We start from the raw sequence: 21932 nt of genomic DNA, 5'->3' as shown, positions 1-21932 counted from the left end.
TAGAATAGAAACCATGCTGCTTTCAAAATCACTATAATGTTGCTTACTCTCTTAACTTGCACAATACATATACAGAAGGGCCTGCGATGAATGTATGAAGCAGAATGGCCTCGCAAGACAACAAACCTCATGAGAGCCAGGGCTCTGTCCACCTTGGACATCAGTCTCTAATCTCTAACTCTGGGAATTAAGTAAGCACAGCAGAAGCTTACTATTAACTATCTATCTACCACAACTACGATCTTAGGTTGGGGTAGGGCTGACGTCATTGGTTATAGTTGTATGATCTTGAATTAGTAGTTATTTAAATCTCTCCTAAATACAAAACTATTTGAAATAGCCTTGTGCAGAAGATGCAGTTCTAAATTCTATTAAAATACAATACTCTTCCCAGAAATAATTTTCTTTGTGTAGCTTTTTTTCATTCACTTTGTATGTTTAAATGGTTGTGAAAAGATTCTTTAGAAAATTCCCTCTAAATGTATTCATGCTCCTGCTCAGTGGTATCTGACTCTTTGCCACCCCATGGGCTATAGCCTACCAGGCTCCTCTGTTCATGGAATTTTCCAGGTAAGAACACTGGTGTGGGTTTCTATTTCCTACTCCAGGGGATCTTCCCAACCCAGGGATTGAAGCCATGTCTCTTGTGTCTCCTGCGTTGGCAGGCAGATTCTTTATACCATTATGCCACCTGGGAAGCAATAAATGCATTATATAGGTCAAAATATGTGCATATGTACCTCAGCAAAGGGGGAAAATATACACTGATGGAGAAGAATTTGGCATATATTTTTAGAAAACAATTTTGTTACTCAGCAAATGATAGCAAGGAGCACAAATCCCAAAGCCCACATTTCAAGGCTCAAAATAGCTTGTTTTCCTAAGCACCCCTCTATTTACTAAACTCACATCACACATTTAAAAAATACTTTAAGAGGATGTGATTCAAATGAAGGATGATTAGTGTTATTTCTGAACCACCATTTAGAAAGACACCACATTTACCTTCAAGGCAGTGAGAAATAAAAGAGTTTCAAAGTAGCTGGTTTTTCTCCCACATATTCTCAAAACCACATGGAAGATCTTATCTTTCAGTCACACCAAAAATCCATCCCACAAACAGAAAAATAATTATGTATTTTCACCCCAGCTTGAGATCTATTCAAGAAGAACATTCAGATTCCTCAGGCTCAATAAAGAAGTTTCAGGCATAATTCTCAGTAAAATGTTTGTTTCCAGATAAGGTGATGAGAAAACACTAAATTTCACATTCAACTATTTTCATCCTCAAGAAAAAACCATTGGCTCAGTGGGGAAAAAAACACTCCTAAGAAACTGAAGACAAAGGTTTTAGCTAAAGTCCATCGATGACTAATTTGTACTTGTTGGTCAAGTAACTTCATTTCCTGAGCCCAGTGAAATAGGGCTAATTCTGCCTCCCAGACTGCTGTGGGAACTCAAACAATGGAGCATTACCTAACAGAATGTGGTGGTATCATGATTATTATTGTGGTCAAGATTAACCAGATGATTATCCTTTCCTAATTTTTTTTCCTAAAGAATGAATTGAATTTTGACTTTCATTTTGGCAGAATAAGAAATAAGTCAACGAAGAGACAAATCTTTCTTGTCTGGCTTTTTTCAAATCTCTCCTTAACTTCTTTTCTTTTTGTCTTTTCTCCACAGCCTCTGGTACTGAAGTTAAACAGAATATGAAAGGTACTTGCTGAGTTGATTCTGTTCCCTAACTTGAGACCAGGTCTTGATATGAGAGCCAGAAAGTAATCTTTAAAACTCAGGGAAACAGGAAGGAGTTTAATAATATTGGAACTAGAAAACGGGAAGAGGAAATGAGAAAGGTCCTAGCAACTACACTCCAATAAAAATTGAATTTAAGAAAAAAGAAAGGTCTGATGTGAAAGTGAAGTCACTCAGTTGTGCCCGACTCTTTGCAACCCCATGGACTGTAGCCTAACAGGCTCCTCCGTCCATGGGATTTTCCAGGCAAGAATACTGGAGTGGGTTGCCATTGCCTTCTCCAGGAGATCTTCCCGACCCAGGGATTGAACCCGGGTCTCCCGCGTTGTAGGCAGATGCTTTACCATCTGAGCCACCAGGGAAGCAACTACACTTCAATAAAAATTGAATTTAATAAAAAAGAAAGGTCTAATGTAGAGTAGAACAAGAAATATGCTAGAAAGTGGACCATCACTGACATATTCAATAGAAAGAAACAATAACCCATTAAGGTGACTATGTGTGTTTTCAATGGAATACTATGGTCCCTTCCTTGCTACCCTAGGGTGTGAACGATTACAGGGCTTTAAATTTAAATATTCCAAAGCTTTGTAATACAAACTTGCTAGAAATACTGCTACCAAGTTGACTGAAGAAGGTAATGAATGGATCAAACCAGTGGAGTTGGAATCCTGCCTCTGACACTGGCTACATGCTTTGGGGCAAGTTATTTAAACCTTCCCTGTCCCTGCCTTAGATACCACAACCACAAAATAAGGATGACAGCATGAGGATATTAGAGGAATTAAATGGAATAATGAATGTAAATAGCTTAACAGTTTTTGAGGTTGGGAATATGGTAGCATGCTTAATGATAGCTGTAATTACATTATTGTCAAACATTTAATACCCTTTGCATACAGAAAGTATAATAGTTATTCTAGCTCACTGGAAACAACAAAATCCTAAAGTTTCTCTCCTGTGAAATCAACTTGTACCAGCATTTAAATACCATATCTATATAAGGGGGAAATGATCATGTATAAAGGGGGACAGAGCTGCTTAGGCTTTTCAGTTCAGTTCAGTCGCTCAGTCGCGTCCGACTCTTTGTGACCCCATGAGCCGCAGCATGCCAGGCCTCCCTGTCTATCACCAACTCCTGGAGTCCACCCAAACCCATGCCCATTGGGTCAGTGATGCTAGACATTATTTTGAGAAGTAATGAAACGTATTATCAAAACATCATTTTACCAACTCTAGAAGAGAATAAGGGACAAATTCTGTGACTAATCGCATTTCTTTAGGATTCTATAATGGGCCTATCAGATAAAGGAAAAGCAATAGAAGAAAGAAGCATTTTCAATTTCACAAAGCTTCTAATTAATTCTATTTCACATGGCACAGTCATTGTACTGGGATAATTTGACCCCACACTCACTAAGCGTTACAGTTTCAAACTCAAAAATTCATAATCAATGCTTCAATTGAGTCTTCTTGACCCTTAAATGATAGTTCCAAACCTGGTGCCATTTAATACTTTAATGATTTGCCCATAAAAGGAAACAGTATTCACTAATTTTGAGCAGCTAAAAGATAAGGTCAAAATGAACTCAATACACAAGAGAAGTTTTTGAAACAATCAGAAGGAAAGACAAACCATATAAATACAAGGTGGAGGTGAACAGTTCCTGTGTCAGTGCAGCATAAAGGGAAACCATCTAAATGTTGTCCTGGCACAAGTTAACTGGGAAACTGTCCTATGGTTCAAGAACCAAGGAAGAAATGATTCTGGGACATACTGTCAGGCTTCTGAACTTTGTCTATGATGACGGCAACAACAAACATCACCACTTGCTCCTGGCACCTTACTGTGCCAAGGATCATATCAAGCATTCTACATGAACGGATTTATTTGACATAACAACGCTATATAGGGTTGCCAGATATAACACACAAAAATACAGGGAGGCCAGGTAATTTGAATTACAAATAAATTAATATTTTTTTTATCATAAGTGTGCCCCATGCAATACTTCGGACATACATCAAAAGATATTTGTTGTTTATCTGAAATTTAACTGTGAGTCCTATGTTTCATCTGGCAACCCTAACACTGTGAGGTATGTATGAATATTCTCATTGTGCTGATGAGGAGACAGATTCAAAGAAATTAAGTTATTTGCCCAAGTCTGCAAAGCTATTAGGTAACATGTGAGTTTAAAACATCTAACAACAGAGCTTGCACTGATTACTAGTATAATGCACTTTTACTATGCTCTTTCCTATATCTGGATGGCCATCATCCCACCTTACAATAGAGGTCTTAGTTGACTTTCAAAGCCCAAAATCATATGGCCTTTGATTACTTCTTAAATCTTTGTCCTTACTAAGAATGTTACCATAATTTTATTTACATCTTTATTCCACCCCTTAATACAATGAATTCTATTATAGCAGATTAAGCACAGGTCCCTGTATAATGGACATGCTTTCATATACACTTCCCTTTTGTAATGTCACTTCTATTTCATTTTGGGGAAGTGTCGTTCCCTTACTGTGTGGAGTCCGAGTGGGAGGAGAAATCAAGGGGTCCTATCTGCTGCTCAAGGGAGACGTCTCCTGTCCTATCCTTTTATCTTTCACCACTCTCTACCCAACCAAGGGAAAGGCACATGGCAAATAGGGATCTCTTCCAGGTCTTCAAAAACTGAGCCAAATGATGAAACTAAGAAAAGTGGTAAGGGTTCATTTATTCCAGAAAGTCAAATAGTTCTTTTATTGGTATCTGTTTCTTTTCCCAAGGCTAGTTCTCCAGGCTTTCCATCCATATCCTTGAAATTTAAATTTCTTCTTTGCTTGAATTAAATAATTGGTTTCAATTGTTTATAACCAAAGAGCCCTGACTGATGGTCCCTTTGGACATGACTGTGAGCTCCCTAAGGTCCATGAGTAATAGAGTTCTACACCATTCCAGCTCCAAAGAGCTACCCTTCAAATAAATATTTCTTAGGACATGGTAGGCACTCAGAAATGCTTGTAAACTCAAAGAGGGATAAATGAACTAAAATTGTTCAGGGCTGATGGCATGGAAGATCTGCAAGATTTTCTTGTTCTTTTCATGCTTAACAACCAGTCTGAGTGGGCTTTTAGAAAGCACTTTGGGAACCAAGATGATTAACTTTGTAAAAATTAGATGGATGACTTAATAGGCTTCACCACGACTAAAATGCACGTGCTGCTTCTAAGATCTATGACTCAGTGCAAATAAGAAACTCAGCTTGAGAGCTCTTCTATAATTTCCCAAAGAGAACTATGATACATTAGTAAAAATGTACACTAAACATTAGAAGGATAGAATTGAAATCATATGTATCTCAATAATATGAATTTTAAACACATATATTTTCAAAATCAGGTTTCTAACTATAATTTACTATGATTTTTCTTAATTATAATTCTGTGCTAAGGAATGGCTTTATAGTTTCAACCAATAGCCAATGCCAGTAGGATTCAAGAATCTATGATAAAATTATGATAGATAAATGCAGTGATATGTTTTTAAGGTAAAAGTAGTGACAAGATATGCTGATATTACACCATTAAGAAATATCTTTATAACATTTCTTCAAATGTTTATTACATTAATATCAGTAGTGGATGTCAAAGACTATTTTCTGCCTCAATCAAACACAAACAGAACATTTTATACAATTCTGGGCAATGTATTTCCAAAGGTGCAGCAATTAAATAAGACTTTTTCTAAGAGCAGAATGGGTAGGATGGTAAAAGAATGTGAAAACCATGTTGTCAAAGGAAGCATCGAAAAAACTAGGAAATGCTTCAGTTTGAAAATTGCTCAAGATGAGTTTTCAACCAACTCAAAGGTCATCACTAAAAGAAATATAGATTTACTCTGTATAATTTCAGAATGAAAACCTATATCCAGTGAGTGGATTAGATTCCAAGTTCTGGGCAAGGGGGAGAGAAGATCTGACCAGAGGGATCCAGAAAGGCTTTTAGGAGGAGGCAGAATAGAATTTAGGTTACATTTTGAGGAATGAGAAGGGCTTAAGAGAGATTTATGGAGGTAGGGGCATTCCAAAAAGAGGGAGGAGCTTGGACAACGGCAGAAAAACGGGAGAGTAAAAGCCTACTTGAGAAATAGTGCAGAGCTAAGGATAAAGTAGAACAAGGCAGGTTATGGAGTATATAAAAGACATTCCAAGAAAAACAGGGAGAGGTGAGTTTGTAGAGGCTTCAAACAATTGGGCTCACAACACTGTCCTTTGTTCTAGATAAGCATAAAGATTTTTAAGCAGAGGAGGATTAAAAAGTGAACTTCAGGGTGGAGAACTTCAGGGTGGTCTGGAAAAATAAGACAGCCATTGAAGGTCCCAACTTTCACAACCTTTCCACTGGGCCTTCCAGAATTCTATTTCCACCTGTCTTTTCTCAGATTGCTCCCTTTATCTCCTTGCTCTAAGGAAAGGCTGGCTCCTCCCAGAGGTCATGGCTTCCCATAGGCTCCTTCCTATGGAACTATTTTTCTCCCACAGCCCTGACACCAAAGAATCTGGAGAAGGGAAGTATCTTCCTTGAGTCCTCAATGCCACCTTTAGACCACTGTTCTTCCCTCTTCCCTAAACATCCCCAGTCTTGACTCTGAGGTTGTTCTATTATATCACCTTTTCTCCACCATCACTGCACCTACTTGCCGCCTTCCAGATCATGTTTCCTCATTTCCTGATGAGGTTAACTCCTGGCTTTTTGTCACTCTCCCAAAACTATTCAATTTCAATGTCTATGCAGATGAGCTTTCTCAAACTCTTGCCTCTCATTCCCTGAGAATTATTTTCTCCACTGATCTTGCCCTCCATCATATTACACTAACTTCATACCCTAGCCTTGACCTCGCCATTACTAGTAACTGCAATGCCCTCCTTAATATCAGTGCCCTGCATTCTACTCTCTAATTACCCCCTCTTATCTTTTCAGCTCCTCTTCCCCTAACTTAACCTCAACACCGCTTCAACCCCTCTGGGACCTCCAACAAAGTGATCCTATCAACTATCCACTGAAACTCATGCCCCTGGGTGTCTTCACTCCCTTCTGTACCAAGCTTACATGATCAGTTGTTATCATTTTTCTCTCTAGTGCACCTCTGGTTCCCCTTCTCTTTTCCCAGTTCCTTGGCAAAATCACAATCCTGAACTAAAGACAACTCTACATATGTTTGGCTCTTCCCTGGTGGCTCAGACGGTAAAAGCCTCTGCCTACAATGCGGGAGACCCAGGTTTGATCCCTGGGTCAGGAAGATCCCCTGGAGAAGGAAATGGCACCCCACTCCAGTACTCTTACCTGGAAAATCCCATGGACGGAGGAGCCTGATAGGCTACAGTCCATGGGGTCGCAAAGAGTCAGACATGACTGAGCGACTTCACTCACTCACTCACATATGTTCTATGTTTTCACTCAAGTAGCTGAACAAGGTTAAAGGAAAACACACAACTATGGTAACTAGTCCTAGTTTAGTTTCATGACTGTGAACCTCAACTAGCCTTTTAATGTGGGCTGGCAGCCATATTCCACTGTCTACACCATCATACCATCCTCTCAATCCATCTCACTCCTTTCTCATTCTCAGTCATGACCTTCCTTCCCAGATCCGGGGGGAAAGTGAAAGTGAAAGTGGAGTCACTCCAGGCAAGAGTACTGGAGTGGGCTGCCATTTCCTTCTCCAGGGGATCTTCCCAACCCAGGGATCGAACCCAGGTCTCCTGCATTGCAGACAGGCACTTTACCATCTGAGCCACCAGGGAAGCCCTGAAACAGGTGAAAAGAACTTTTGAGACCCTCCTCACATTGCCAGCATCCACGCACTCTCCCGTCCCATTTGTTATCACAGAAAAACTCTTCATGATTCTATTGTGCGAACAGCTCTCATTTCCCTCACTGCTGCTCACATCACAAATCCCCCCATCTCCCCAGTGCCACAAATGATCTGCAGGAGATTGCTATTTTGAAAAGAAACTCTTTCGACCTCACTTCTCCCCCAGCTGCTGCCCTATTTCTTCACGATCCTTCACAGCAAAACTACTTTTAAAAAGTTGTATATATTCTCAATATCTGATACATATGCTTCCGTTCTCTATGAAACCTACTTTAATCAGGGTTTAATCCCCACCACTTCACCAAAATTGCTCTTCTCAAAATCACCATCCATCTCCACTTGACTAAAATCAGAGGCCAATTCTCATTCCTCATCTTACTTGACTTTCAGAAACATTTAACCTAGATAATCACTCCTATCTTTGTGTAAGACTTTCTTAATTTCCAAGACACATAATTTCTGGTTTATCTAGTCTTGCTGGCCAGCTTTCTTTTTCTTTCTCTGCCTTCTTTGCTGGTGGTTCATGTTGAGACCTTTTCTATTGGGGTGCAACAGATTTCAGCCCTTAATCCTCTCCCCCTTCTCCATCTGGTCATCTCTTTTCCTACCATGGCTTTAAACCCCAGTCTCTCAAACTCCAACAATGTTTATACCACCATCCATGTGGTCTCTTCAGTTGCCCACAGACTTTTTTTTTCCCCACAGACTCTTGATTTTGACCCCGTTTCTGCCTTCAAATCCTAAATTCTGCTTTCCCTTCAGCTTTCTCCATATCGGTTGATACCAATCCCATTTACTCAGGTCAAAAACCATAAAGTTGTACTTAGCTCTCCTTTCTCTCTTATTCCACATTTAATCTATCGAAATTCTGTTGGCCCAACTTTAAAATACATCCAGGATCCAAATTCTCACCACCACTTCCGCTGCCCTTAGTAAGAGCCATCATGTCTTGACTGGATTATTAATGGCAGCCTCCTATCTGATCTTCCTCCATTTACCCTCTACCCCTGTGGTCTATTCTCAAATAACAGCCAAAGTGATCCTGTTAAAAAATATGTCCGCTTATAGGATTCTTCCATTCACAACCCTTTAAGAGCTCCCATTTCACACAGGGGTCAAAGTCCTTACATGCTCTTCAAGGCCCTGCTCCATCTGACCTCACTGAGCTGATGTGTGCTTCTCACTCCAGGCTCAGGGGGCTCAGTGCTTTTTCCCAGACTGCCAGACTCACTCCTATCCCAGGGCCTGTCCACTGGCTACCCCTGGGCTGGAATGAACCTGCCTATCGACATGGCTCTCTTGCCTTCTAGCCCTTGATCACACATCTTCTCCACAATGTGCCCTACATCTTGCTGCTGCTGCTGCTAAGTCGCTTCAGTAGTGTCTGACTCTGTGTGACCCCATAGACGGCAGCCCACCAGACTTTCCCACCCCTGGGATTCTCCAGGTAAGAACACTGGAGTGGGTTGCCATTTCCTTCTCCAATGCATGAAAGTGAAAAGTGAAATCGAAGTCGCTCAGTCGTGCCCAACTCTTAGCGACCCCATGGACTGCAGCCTACCAGGCTCCTCCATCCATGGGATTTTCCAGGCAAGAGTACTGGAGTCGGGTGCCATTGCCTTCTCCGCCCTACACCTTGAGGACCACCTTATTACAACTGTAACATGCAACCCTCACCACCTGCTACCCCTCCTTTTTCTTTTATCCATAATATTTATCTTCTTCCTAAACACTTTACTATGTTTATATATCATCTATCTCCCCCGTATAGTATGTAAACTCTCTAAGAGCAGGGATCTTTGTTTCATTCACTGATGTATTCTAAGTACCTAAAGAGTGTCTGGCAACCAAACAGGCCCTCAATAAAACATTTGTTGAAAGGCTGATAGAGCAATTAGAAAGCGATTGTAATCAGTCAATTATACTTTTAAAAAGCCAGAAAAAATTTTTTAAGGAACTCTATAGTCATAGTCTGAAAACCAGCTAATGAAGGGTCAGTTCAGTCCTACCCTAAAAATTATTTATTGGAGATACAAAAATAAATATTCCAGAATCCATGACTTTAAAGATCTTACGGTGGCGAGACAGACCATTTCTAAGTATTCAAGATTATGGAACAAAATCAGGGTATCCTAGAGAAACCAGCATGAGCAAGGGTGGAGAGACATGACTCAGCATCATGTGTCTGGAGAGCTGAAAGAAAGTAAGTCTGATCAGATCTCAAGGTCTGGTTGATGTGCCAACTTGGCTAGACTAGAGTTCCCAGTTATTGGTGAAGACCAATCCAGATGCTGCTGTGAAGGTGATTTCAAGTCCATCATCAGTTACCTTTAAATAAGGGAGATTATCCCACAATGAGAGAGGGGTGCTCATTCAATCAGGCAAAAGGTCTTAAAAGCAGAGCTGAGGCTTCCCTAAAGAAGAAATTGTACCTGTGGACAGCATCCTCTCCTGTGCTCAAGGCTTTTAGTCTGCCCTTCAACAGCCTGTCCTACGGATTTCAGACCTGCTTAGACAGCCCTCAAAATCATGTAAGTCGATTTTTAGTAAAACTCTAGTATAAATCTTCTGGCTCTGCTTTTCTGGTTGAACCTTGGCTGATACATTGGAGTGTAAAGTTTAAGACAGAAAGAGGCAAAAATGGATGAGAAGCACTAGGGCCTGGATTATGGTGGGCATTTGTTCCTAACATACTAAGAGTGTTGGCCGTTACCCTGGAATGAGTAGGACAAGCAAGATGAATGGCACAGTCACGGGTGAAGATGAGTCATTCTGCATTTGGTGTGAACCATGTACTGTGACAAGAGGCAAGAGGACAAGCAAGATGCTAGAGGTTGGGAAACCATCAGAGTTACCTGTGAGAGAAGCTATAGGAGAATGGAAAAAGCAGGTTGCCATGGAAGTCAGGGAATATGCTTTGGGAAGAAGTGGTGGTCCACTCTGGTTGGGTACATCAGAAGAGTCTGCCACCCACCAAATTGTGGTGAAAGCAGGTCAATAAGAAGAGCCATGATGATGTGAATGAGGCAGAAACCAGGCTGCATTGGGTTGACAAGTGGCTGGGAACCCGAGCGAACAAAGGTAGGTTACTCTTTCAGAAATCTGGCTTTGGAGGGACCAGGAGAAGTGGCAGAAGTGAGAAAAGGATGCAGTGTCAAATGAAGATGATTAAAATGAGAAGCTTCAGCCTTCTTCACAAACTGAGGGGAAAGACCAAGGTCCAGGAGAGGAGGGGTGGTCAAGGCCACTGGTGAAGGACACAGGGGAAAGCTCAGTCAAGGACAGTGGGAAGACCACCACCTCCCAACCACCAGAGGACAGAAGTGAAGGATGGGAGTAGACAGAGATATATTTGGAGATGCAGGGACCTGTAGTCTCAGGCCCGGGGGTTTCTCAGTGAGGGTAGGAAGTCAGGGTGTCAGCTGAGAGAAAGAAGATGACATGGCAAGAGAAGGAAATGATTTTAGCTGAGACTGGCTGGCCACCTGAAAGCACATTACACACAGGAATCAGGATTGGGGGAGACTTAAAATATGTGACTTTGGAATTTCCTCACAATGTGCTATTTCCATGAGTCAGAAATAGTGTTCACTTGTTTTTCCTCAGTTTTCAAAACAAAGCCTGGCATACAGCAGGCACTCAAGAAATGTGTTGAATGAATGAATGAATGAATACTTAAATGAGCCTTTCACCCAAATACGTGAGGTGGTAAATACCAACTTTGATCATTTTATCATTTTTAAGAAATCACAGGTACTTCCCAGGGCCTTGGAAATTCACATGACTCTAGCTGTCTCCCTTCACCTGAGAAAGAAACCATGAGCGAGTTAAGCCACATAACTGAGGCTTCAAAGTCCACATTTTCACCTTGACATTTTCCCTGGGCTGTCTTAGAGCAAAGTATCAAGAAACTGGCCAAACCTCTGTATTGTTTGATTCTACAGTAAACTTTTCTGAACTGAGCAAGTGTATTCACTGGAATTTTCATCTAGATTCTACCACAGTAAGTGGAATGTTGCCTTAACCTTTCTGATACTTCAAGCCCTCTTCCCTCCTATTGGTCTTGGTGACATTTACCACTGATGGAAGTGAAAAGAAGGGGGAAAAAAACTCAAGACTCTTTTTAAAAGTAAGCTTATCTGGAAGCGTGGCAGAATTAGATGACAAAAATATAGCACAGGCGGTCAGGCTGCTGCTAACCCAGGTCCCTGCTGACCCTTCCCCATGCATTACCTGGGTGGAAGACTTTGGTTCTCCCATTAGTGATTCCAGAAGAGCTCGTCTCCATTTTTACTGACCTTCTGCCTGGTGGAAGTGAGGAATGCCTGACCACGGGCAGGCGACGTGACCCTGGGCGGCTTGCCACACTTCGCCGTTGGTGGATTTGCAAACGCTTTTCAGCCCCATGAATAGATAAACTTAAACCTGGAATGAGAAATAGCACCATGATATTGAAGACGTCGGTTCAGAATAGCTAAAACACCAAATTATTTTCTGGCATAAAATCCAGAAAGCATTCAGTAACTGTTTCACATTCTTAAGGGATGGTAGTAATACTAAAATTGTGGTAGTGACTGATTTTCACATTACATAAATAACTGAATGTTGTTTCAGTCAAAAATGGACATCCTCAGTTATTGTGACAAGAGTTTTATACACAGATCCAATAAAGTTAAATATTAGAATTATTCCTGAGTCCTGAAAAATGTGCACATAATTGGCATGCTGTTGTCAGGGGCAATGAGGATTAGAAATTGTTGTGATATCTGGAATTTAAATAAAAATCAAATAATTTTTTTCAAAGTATTCATGTATAAGTCAGAATACAGACTGAACTCAGATTTATACCTCTGATAACCTTAGAATGATGTACATATTTAGAGCTATTTTATCTGGGAAATTTTCAGACACACTAAAAGTAAAAGGAATAGTATGAGGGACCCCATGCACACACCATCCAGTTTCAATAAATAAAGATCTTTCCAAAAGGCTGAGAAAACTTTCCAATCTTCACCTATTTCATTCCTTTTGTTGTTGGTTTGCTTTTTAGGTGCCAGAGTAGTTTGAAGCAAATTCCAGACTTCATGTCAATTTCATCAAAAATAATACTGGATTACATTAATTTACATCAATTATATTGATATGGATTATATCTGCTGATACATATAAACTATATTTTAAAATTCTGAGCAATCTGGGATATAACAGAGGTATGAAGAGTTATTTTTAAATTTCTCCAAGGAGGAGAGGAGGATATAACCTGGGCCAATCTGTAAATTCTAATGAATTTTAAGAAAGGATGACTCAAACCAGAATGAGGTTTAGTCAGCCAAGGAAAAAACAATAACAATGCAAAAAAAAAAAAAATACATAAAACGTGTAAGGGAGACAAACCTGGGCAGTGCCCATCCAGGCAACAGCCCCAAAGTTCAAGATTTCCAAATGCACAGGCAGATAGCACTGACACACAAATTTTCTCTCCTTTATCCACTTAACTGCCCTTACTCTGACAGTGCTCATAGACGAACTTCAGATTAGGATTTGGGTCCCAGGGCAAGGAGACAGTAATCACATGAGTGTTCCCATCTCCCTGGAAGACAGGATCCCCAGTGTAGATTAACAGCTGGTATTCTGGGTGTCCATGCATCTGCTGTTGCTGCTGCTAAGTCGCTTTAGTTGTGTCCGACTCTGTGCGACCCCAGAGATGGCAGCCTACCAGGTTCCCCCGTCCCTGGGATTCTCCAGGCAAGAACACTGGAGTGGGGTGCCATTTCCTTCTCCAATGCATGAAAGTGAAAAGTGAAAGTGAAGTCGCTCAGTCGTGTTCAACTCTTAGTGACCCCATGGACTGCAGCCTACCAGGCTCCTCCGTCCATGGGATTTTCCAGGCAAGAGTACTGGAGTGGGGTGCCATTGCCTTCTCCATCCATGCATCTACCTCCTCACAAACAGGATACTCTGCCCCATTAACTGTAACTAAGCCTGCAATGCTCTGAGGATGAAACCTTGTTGTTGGAAGATTTATCCTGGAAAAGCCTGCCATGCGGGGTGGGCGCTCAGGAAAGAGCCTGGCAGCCTTCCCCTCCCACTGCATGCCCTGCTCTGATGCACAGCTGCCTGGGCAAGTGTGAGCCTTCCTCCGAGCAGGACTATCACGATAGCAGCCACCTGGCATCCCCACGCTCCCTCCCACCATGATATGCTCCACATTTCCAGAGAGATGCAAGACAAATGTCTGCAGACCCATAAAGACTCCAGAAGAGGGACTCCCATGGTGGTCCCATGGCTAAGACTGCGCTCCCAGTGCAGAGGCCCCAGGTTCCATCCCTGGTCGAGGGAGTAGATCCCTCATGAAGCAACTAAAAGACTCTGCACACCTCAATGAAGACTCAAGACCCACATGCCACAACTAAGGCCCAGGGCGGCCAAATACACTTATTAAAATAAATATTAAAAAAGACTCCAGAAGAACGCAGATAGATTTTCAGGTGACAGATGAAGGGGCTGGGAGAGACGCTTTAAGTCAACATCAGATGGTACACAACAGTCTCAGTCTGCAATAGATGGCTCTCCCGAGACCATATTTTCTTGTCCCTTTTCCAAAGATTATTGGGCTAAAGGAACCAGAATGGTGAGTCAGCATGGCACTTCTAGCTCTTATCTAACAACCCCTCAAGGAAACACAAAATGACAGAAATGTGAAGAAAAATTACACAGTTGAAATAAACAGCACAGGTACTTGAAATTGTTGAATTCCTGATTAAAAAATCTAATAATGCAGATGATGGGGAAAAGGTCAAATATAAAAAGAATTCACAAGTACTACCAGGAAAAAGTGGATATGAGGAAGATGGATATTTTATAGGGTAACTGGGGCAAAACCCTTGATATCTGAGCAAAGCCCTCTGGGTCCTCCATGAATTAGGAATTCTCAGAGGTACAGACAAAGAGACTGGACCATCAGAGCTCTCCTCATATAGTGGCTAAGTCAATGAAGGAGAGATGTGTAAACAAACAGTACACAAGACAGCAAATATACTCCAGTCTTACAGAAGCTAACATTTACAGGAGACTCAGCAGTCACATGGAGAAGGGCATGGCAACCCACTCCAGAATTCTTGCCTGGAGAATCCCATGGCCAGAGGAGCCTGGGGGGCTACAGTCCATGGGGTCGCAAAGAATTGGACATGACTGAGCGACACACACACACACACACACACACACAGCAGTCACATCTTCAGAAAGGAACTGTCAGCAAATAAAGTGCATCACCCATCTTGTTCTTAACTTCTTTGCAAGAAAAGGTTGACACTATCTATTAAACAAGCTCAATATTGATCATTGTCCCAATAAGGCCTCATCACAACCTTCAAAGACAGTATTCATTTCTACGTTTGAAACCTGAGGCCCAAGAAGTGAAGCTACTCACCTAAGGCCACACAACAACTGAGCAACGAATCTGAACTCTGATCTTTTCCACTTTAGCATGTAGCCTGATGAATGAGATATCAATCCAAGGGTGAATTGTATGAAGTCAGTAGTGGTTCTGAATAATTTAACGAGGCAGGGTTGGAAGGGAGAGTGTGCTGACACTCCTTTAGACCCAAACTCTTATGAAACCATCTGTTCCCCTCCTTTTCCATCCATCTGAAATGTCTCCCTGGCTCCTGACCAGTTACCAAACACCTTCGTCAGTAAGAAACTGCCTCTTCCTCCTGAAACCCTTCCAGCTCCTCTGGCCCAAGTATACACTCCGGTCTCTTTAAACTTGCCATTAGTTTTGATCACACCATGGCCTTGTACTCTCAGTCATCTGCTGGCAGGCAGATGACCCATTTCTTCCACCAGCTCCAGAGTCTCTAAGGACAAGGATCACGTGGTGTACTTCTGACTCTCTCCTCAGTTCCCAAGTACCTTCCATGCAGAGACGGAGGTGACAATTCCCCTTCTTCAGCTCCTTCTCACTCCACAGCAGAGAGTCAAGAGCTGGTCAAGAAAATGACATGTTCATCTGTGTAACCCATTTTTAATGTAGTGCTTCTGGTTTCATTACACCCTCATCCTCTTCCCTAGACAAGTTCAGGCCTGAGGCTTGGCTGCTTCCTTCAACTTCAGCATCACTTCCTCTCTCACTCAGCTGAAAAGATGGAGCCCAGGGGATATCAAATCTCTCATCTTCCCTCCCTTCTACCCTCAAATATCTTTTAAACATGACTTTTCCTCTTGAGACCTACCATCTATCTTACTTGAAAAAGATCTTTAAGTCAGAACCTTGAAAAACACAAACCTTTAAGGATGACAAGTATATGGTGTGTGGTTAAAATGTGGTGCTGGACTACTTACAATAGCTAAAACATAGATGGGTCGTCATGCGAAATGATGGGCTGGACGAAGCAGAAGCTGGAATCAAGATTGTGGGGAGGAATATCAATAACCTCAGATATGCAGATGACACCACCCTTATGGCAGAAAGAGAAGAAGAGCTAAAGAGCCGCTTCATGAAAGTGAAAGAGGAGAGTGAAAAAGTTGGCTTAAAGCTCAACATTCGGAAAACTAAGATCACGGCATCCAGTCCCATCATTTCATGGCAAATAGATGGGGAAACAGTGGAAACAGTGGCAGATTTTATTTTGGGGGCTCCAAAATCACTGCAGATGGTGACTGCAGCCATGAAATTAAAAGACGCTTACTCCTTGGAAGAAAAATGATGACCAACCTAGACAGCATATTAGAAAGCAGAGACATTACTTTGCCAACAAAGGTCCATCTTGTCAAGGCTATGGTTTTTCCAGTAGTCATGTATGGATGTGAGAGGTGGACTATAAAGAAAGCTGAGTGCCCAAGAATTGATGCTTTTGAACTGTGGTGTTGGAGAAGACTCTTGAGGTCCCTTGGCATGCAAGGAGATCCAACCAGTCCATCCTAAAAGAGATCAGTCCTGAGTGTTCATTGGAAGGACTGATGCTGAAGCTGAAACTCCAATACTTTGGCCATGTGATGCGAAGAGCTGATTGATTTGAAAAGACCCTGATGCTGGGAAAGATTGAGGGCAGGAGGAGAAGGGGACAACAGAGGATGAGACGGTTGGATGGCATTATCTACTCAATGGAGATGAGTTTGAGTAGGCTCCGGGAGTTGGTGATGGGCAGGGAGGCCTGGCATGCTGTGATCCATGGGGTCATGAAGAGTTGGACACGACTAAGCGACTGAACTGAACTGAACTCCTAACTCTTAAGTTCTCTTTCCCTCCTTGTTCCCAAAGGCGGGGGTACTCACTTCCTGGGGCTACTGTAGCAAATTACAGTAACTGTGGTGCGTTGAAACAACAGAAATTTATCTTACAGTCCTACAGACTAAAAGCCTGAACTCAAGGTGTTTCTCAGAGCTGTGAGAAGAAATCTATTCCTCGCCTCTTTCAGCATCTCACGGATGCCAGCTGTCCCTGGTGTTCTCTGCCTTGTGAGCACATCACTGCGATGTCTGTCTTTACTGTCATATCACCTCCTCCTCTGTGCTCGTGTCTATCTCCCTCCACCGCTCATCCTTTTAAGGATGCATGTGACGGCACTTTGGGCCCACTTGGAAAATACAGGCTAATCTCTTCATCTCAAGATGCTTAGCAGCAAACTCATCAGCAAACAACATCCCATCTGCAAAGTCTTTCCAACTGTCACATTCCCAGTTTCTGGGGATTAGGACATGGCTGTATATTTGGAAGCCATAATCACAGTGAGGATTTCCCAAGGTTCTGATGTGGGTCTTCTCTTTCTCTCCGTCTTCTCACACATTCCGTGTTTCCCACTGTCACCTATGTGTGGTCATCTTCCAAGTGATTCTTACTTCGCTCTGTCTCCTAAATTTCAAGCCATCTTTCCCATGGTGCTTGAGTCTGCTCTTGGGAAATTCAACAGGTCTGTCCACAGAACACAGCAAGTGTTTAATGTCTTGATAAAGCAAAGCTTAGATTTCTTCTAAGCTCCTTGTATATTTTCTTTGTTTTCAAAAATTCTAGCTGAAACGTAAGTATTTTGCTCAATAAAATACAATTCTTCAGTGCTCTTTGTTTCCGGCTTACTCCCAAACTGCACTAGCTCTGGCCGCGTTGTGCGATAGAAGGGTGCCTATGTAGAAGCGATCTGCCTTCATCTAAATGTCATCCCTGTAATTCAGAGGCACTCTATGCCACAGGAACATCTGGAGCTCTGTCAATGTTTTACAACTCGCAGCAACAGCGCCAGTGTGTTGCATCACTCTCCTTGTCATTTCTTAGATCAACTATGTTTCAAGACACCAAAAAACCATGTTTTGAATATCACCATAAGCTAAATATGACTCAACTATTCCTAATTAAAAAATAATCTGTGAAAAGGGATATTTATTTCTAGTTTTTTCTTTTTCTTAGATTTAACTACTAAGGTAGAGAACAAATCCATCTCCAGAGGCCTGGTGACAGGACTTGCTGCGGCCCAGCCTTCCTCCATCACACCATCCACAAACATGTCTACTCCTTTTTGATCTTCCTTCATTGGAACCGGCTATGTGATGGGTTGGCATCCGTATATTCACAAACCTGGCAGTACCAACACATCAAAACCAGGAAGGACTTCCTGCCAAGTTGCTGTTATCTGTAATATTGTGACAGTTGTCTGTCTCAAGCCACAGTACCTTGGCATTCAAGCACTTTGAAAGGAGACCAAAATGCTAAGGACTAGATATGATACTATCCAGACTTAACTTTTGGTTCAGTGTCTATACGAAGAACTTACAGAATCAGAAAAGACAAGAGCCTGAAACAACATTCAAGTGTTAATTAAAGTGCTAGGGATAAATTACCAGGGTTTCTCTCCTGCAAACCCACTTCTAGATTCTTTATAGCTTTTTTGGTAATTTTTTTCTTTCCTATGGGACTGATTTAGAGTCTCCTTTCCCCCCTTGCTACAGAATTCTTCTAGAAGGACTTCATTTTAGGAAACTACAGTGATACAGTAAATGACTAACCCCAATTCTTCATAATTTTTCTTTGCCATGTGGCCCATCAGCACTTTCCAGTAAAAAAGGAAGTGCATTCCCTGTTCTGTTCATTTTGGACCTGGTCATTATGATCTGCTTCAGCCAAGACAATGTTAGCAGACATGATGAAAACATAGACATAAAATGTTCTCAAATGGTGATGGCTGAGTTACTTCTTCCCTGCTCTCTGTCTCAGGACTTCTGAGGGCCCAGGGCGATCTGCACCTGTCAGGTGGTCCCTTTCCCATGGCTCCAACTCTGCTGGGCTCTAATGCTATCCTCGCTTCTTTGGACACTGTAACGACTTCCCCAGATGGTTCAGCAGGTAAAGAATACGCCTGTAATACAGGAGATACAGGAGACGTGGGTTCAATGCCTGGGTCAGGACGATCCCCTGGAGGAGGAAATGGCAACCCACTCCAATATTTTTGCCTGGGAAATCCCATTGACAGAGGAGCCTTGTGGGCTACAGTCCATGGGGTCTTAAAGAATCAGACACGACTGAGCAAGTAAACATAAAGGCTTCCCACAGTTGGTAGACCCTGGGCACTTTACTGCCTCTTATTAATGTCCTCAACCCAACCACTTTTTGCAACACAGCAAGTCCTTTTACTAAAATCTGCTCATTAATTCAAATGCTGTTTTCACCTGAATTTTGATGGTAGAGTTGTGCAAATCCATCTCCTTCAGTTTTAACAGTTAAAGGTTCTACATTCTCGTAACTCAATAACATCACTGAAAACTTCTTTGGAAGGTTATCAAAAACTTCATGATTGTTATCCTTCATTTTTATTCCCCAAGACTGTCTCATTTGGAGTCAGTTTTTCTTCCTCACTACTCTGAAGGTTAACACTCTGAATTTCTCATTTCATCTCATCCTGTGATATTTAACTTATCTTAAATCACATTTTCACTCAGAGAAACAATGAGAGAATGACTATGAATTTCTTGTCATTTTGTGGAAGTTCAAGGGTTTTCTTTGTGTTTCATACACTTAGGCACAAGGTACTCTCTACCTCCAGCCCCACCCCCAACCCCCCCTCCGCCAGATAGATATAAAACTCATCAGAAAACTGTTACAAGTGATATTTAAGGAGTGAAAAGCTGGATATAGACATTTGGAAATATGCAGTCTGAAATTTATACCTTGGAAAAGAGTTCTTTTTAAATCTTCAGTTATCTCTAAGAAGCCAGTAAAGCACCTCTGCTTTCTCCAAAAGGACTTTAATTATTTCATATTTTTCATAATGATATGGTTAAATGTTATCACACTCCAGGTATACAGAGTTAGGGATAGGTGACAAAAAGAGCTAAGCAGAAACCAGGTATGTACCTTACATGGGGAAACCCACACTTGGTGCAAACATATACACTGAAATCCCAAATTTCAGCGGAACCACTTACTAAATATTACCAATCAAGCAACTTACATAGTATAAGAGTGCTATTTCAAAAAATCATTGGACTCAATTTTATCTTGGCAGTCAAAAAAAAGCTTCTAGAAGTGAAACACAAGATGGTTTACTATCAGTAACATCAAATGATAAGCATTAACCCCTAGAGGGAACAGTGTTTTATGTAAGATTTTAGTCATTTGGCAAGTGAGCAAAACTTAGTTAAAAAGAATTTTTTATGTTACAATTTATTTCTATCAACAACTAGTGAGCCTTACATGTCAGGCCCAAGGACAAAAATAAGGATGATGAAGGCTGAATCTATGTCTGTAAGAGGAGGATGCTGTCACAAGGGGAAAAGTTACGCAGAAGCAACTCTGATAGCAGCAAGATGTGAAAGCTCCATAAGGGAGGTACAGCTCAGAATATGTACACTTGAAGAGGAAAGAAGGCTCAGCACCCTTTTCCTGTAGAAACAGATAATAAAAATTTGGAGCTTTGCAGGCCATATGGTTCCTGCTGCAACTACTCAATTCTACTATGGTAGCCCCAAAGCAGCCATGGATGATGTGTAAGTGAATGTGTAGCTGAGTTCCAATAAAACTTCACTTAAAAAACAGGTGATGGGCTGAATTTGGTCCATGGGTTGACTTGGAAAGTTAAGAAAAGGGCTGTTACAGAAGGCTTCACAAGGAGGGTGGTATTGTCACCCAGCCTGGATTGCTGGGCAAGTTTCTAAAAGGCAGAGATGGAGGGAAAGAGCATTCCTGGCAGCAAAGTCATGAGGGCATGAAAGGACAGAGTCAATTCAGGCAATGAAAAGGTGTCCAGTCTCAAGCATGTGTAAGATATATGAGCATCAATACTGGCTGAATAGACTGAATGTAATGATCATGACACATTTTGTATGGATTAAATTTTAGAGAATTTGAGCCTTGAACGTTGTACTAAAGAGTATAATCTTCATTCTAAGACAATGAGGAATCACTGACGGTATGTGAGCAAGGTGGGGGGTACATCACCAGAGCAGAGATTTAACAAGACTCCTCGATTTCATCCTGTGCAATAGATCCAGATTATTAATAATCATAGGGGCCTGGATCAGAGTAGTGACAGGAGGGACACAAACAGATCGAAGAGACAGGTTGAGAGCAGATTCTGTAGAACTGGATAACCTTTTTAATGTTTAGAGGTGAGAGGAAAGAATTAAGATTAACTTTGGATCTGAAGATAGTAAAAGAAATAAAAACATGGATGGGATATTTTGATAGGCAAGATGCAGGCTACAAAATGGGTTCATCTTTGGATATACTGGGTCTCTGGCTCCCTGAGACATCGAAATAAAATGTTCACTCAGCACTGCCGGAAATAAAGGTGTGGAGATTGGACATGCTTCTGGCTGGAGTTCTTTGCTAGAGGTAAATGAATAGTGAAGCTCTGACAGAGCCTGCAACTTCTAGAGGAGAGAGAGATCACAGATAAAACCTGGAGGGAACCTCTAGAGGGAGAATAACCCAAAATAACAGCAACAATAGTTAGCACTGGTTGAGGGTTAACCATGTACCAGATATTGTTCTAAGAGTAATAAATATATTACCTCCTTTAAGCATTGTGTCAATCATACATGGTATTAATACATGCACATTCTTTATCCCCATGTGACAGAGGAGAAAATTGAGGTATAGAAGTAGTGAGTAATTGACCAAAGGTTACAAGTAAGTGGCACAGCCAGAATTTGAACCCAGGCAACCTAGCTAGCCTTCCCAGCAATGCTGCATGCAGCAAGAGAAGGAAAACAAGAGAATGACATGCTCAAGGAAAGCCAAAGAAGGGGAGAACCGAGAAAAGAAAGGATTCACATGGACTGAGACAGAAATGGATGCCAAAATGCAAGAAGCTAA

General features: G+C 41.6%; 1 protein-coding gene across 50 annotated transcripts in view; it reads right to left on the bottom strand.

Annotated features, from left to right (window-relative positions):
• Positions 1–21932, bottom strand: part of ANO4 (anoctamin 4) — a 438203-nt gene that overhangs the window by 216052 nt on the left and 200219 nt on the right. For 25 of the 50 annotated variants that reach the window (XM_086400957.1, XM_086400907.1, XM_086400908.1 and 22 more), the window contains one exon: positions 11861–12052. Coding sequence is in view for 49 of the 50 variants with exons in the window: in XM_086400907.1 (XP_086257033.1) it covers positions 11861–12052 (192 nt within the window). In the remaining variant the exon portion in view is untranslated. Of the gene's footprint in view, positions 1–11860; positions 12053–18862; positions 18887–21932 lie in introns of those variants that run through there. The other 25 variants (XM_086400915.1, XM_086400926.1, XM_086400933.1 and 22 more) reach the window with 2 other exon arrangements.

This window comes from Bos grunniens, chromosome 5 (genome assembly GCF_055505025.1).
Source record: "Bos grunniens cultivar Pamir isolate PY7600 chromosome 5, Bosgru_T2T1.0, whole genome shotgun sequence".
NCBI classification, from domain to species: domain Eukaryota; kingdom Metazoa; phylum Chordata; class Mammalia; order Artiodactyla; family Bovidae; genus Bos; species Bos grunniens.
This window is presented reverse-complemented; position numbering and strand designations above follow the sequence as displayed.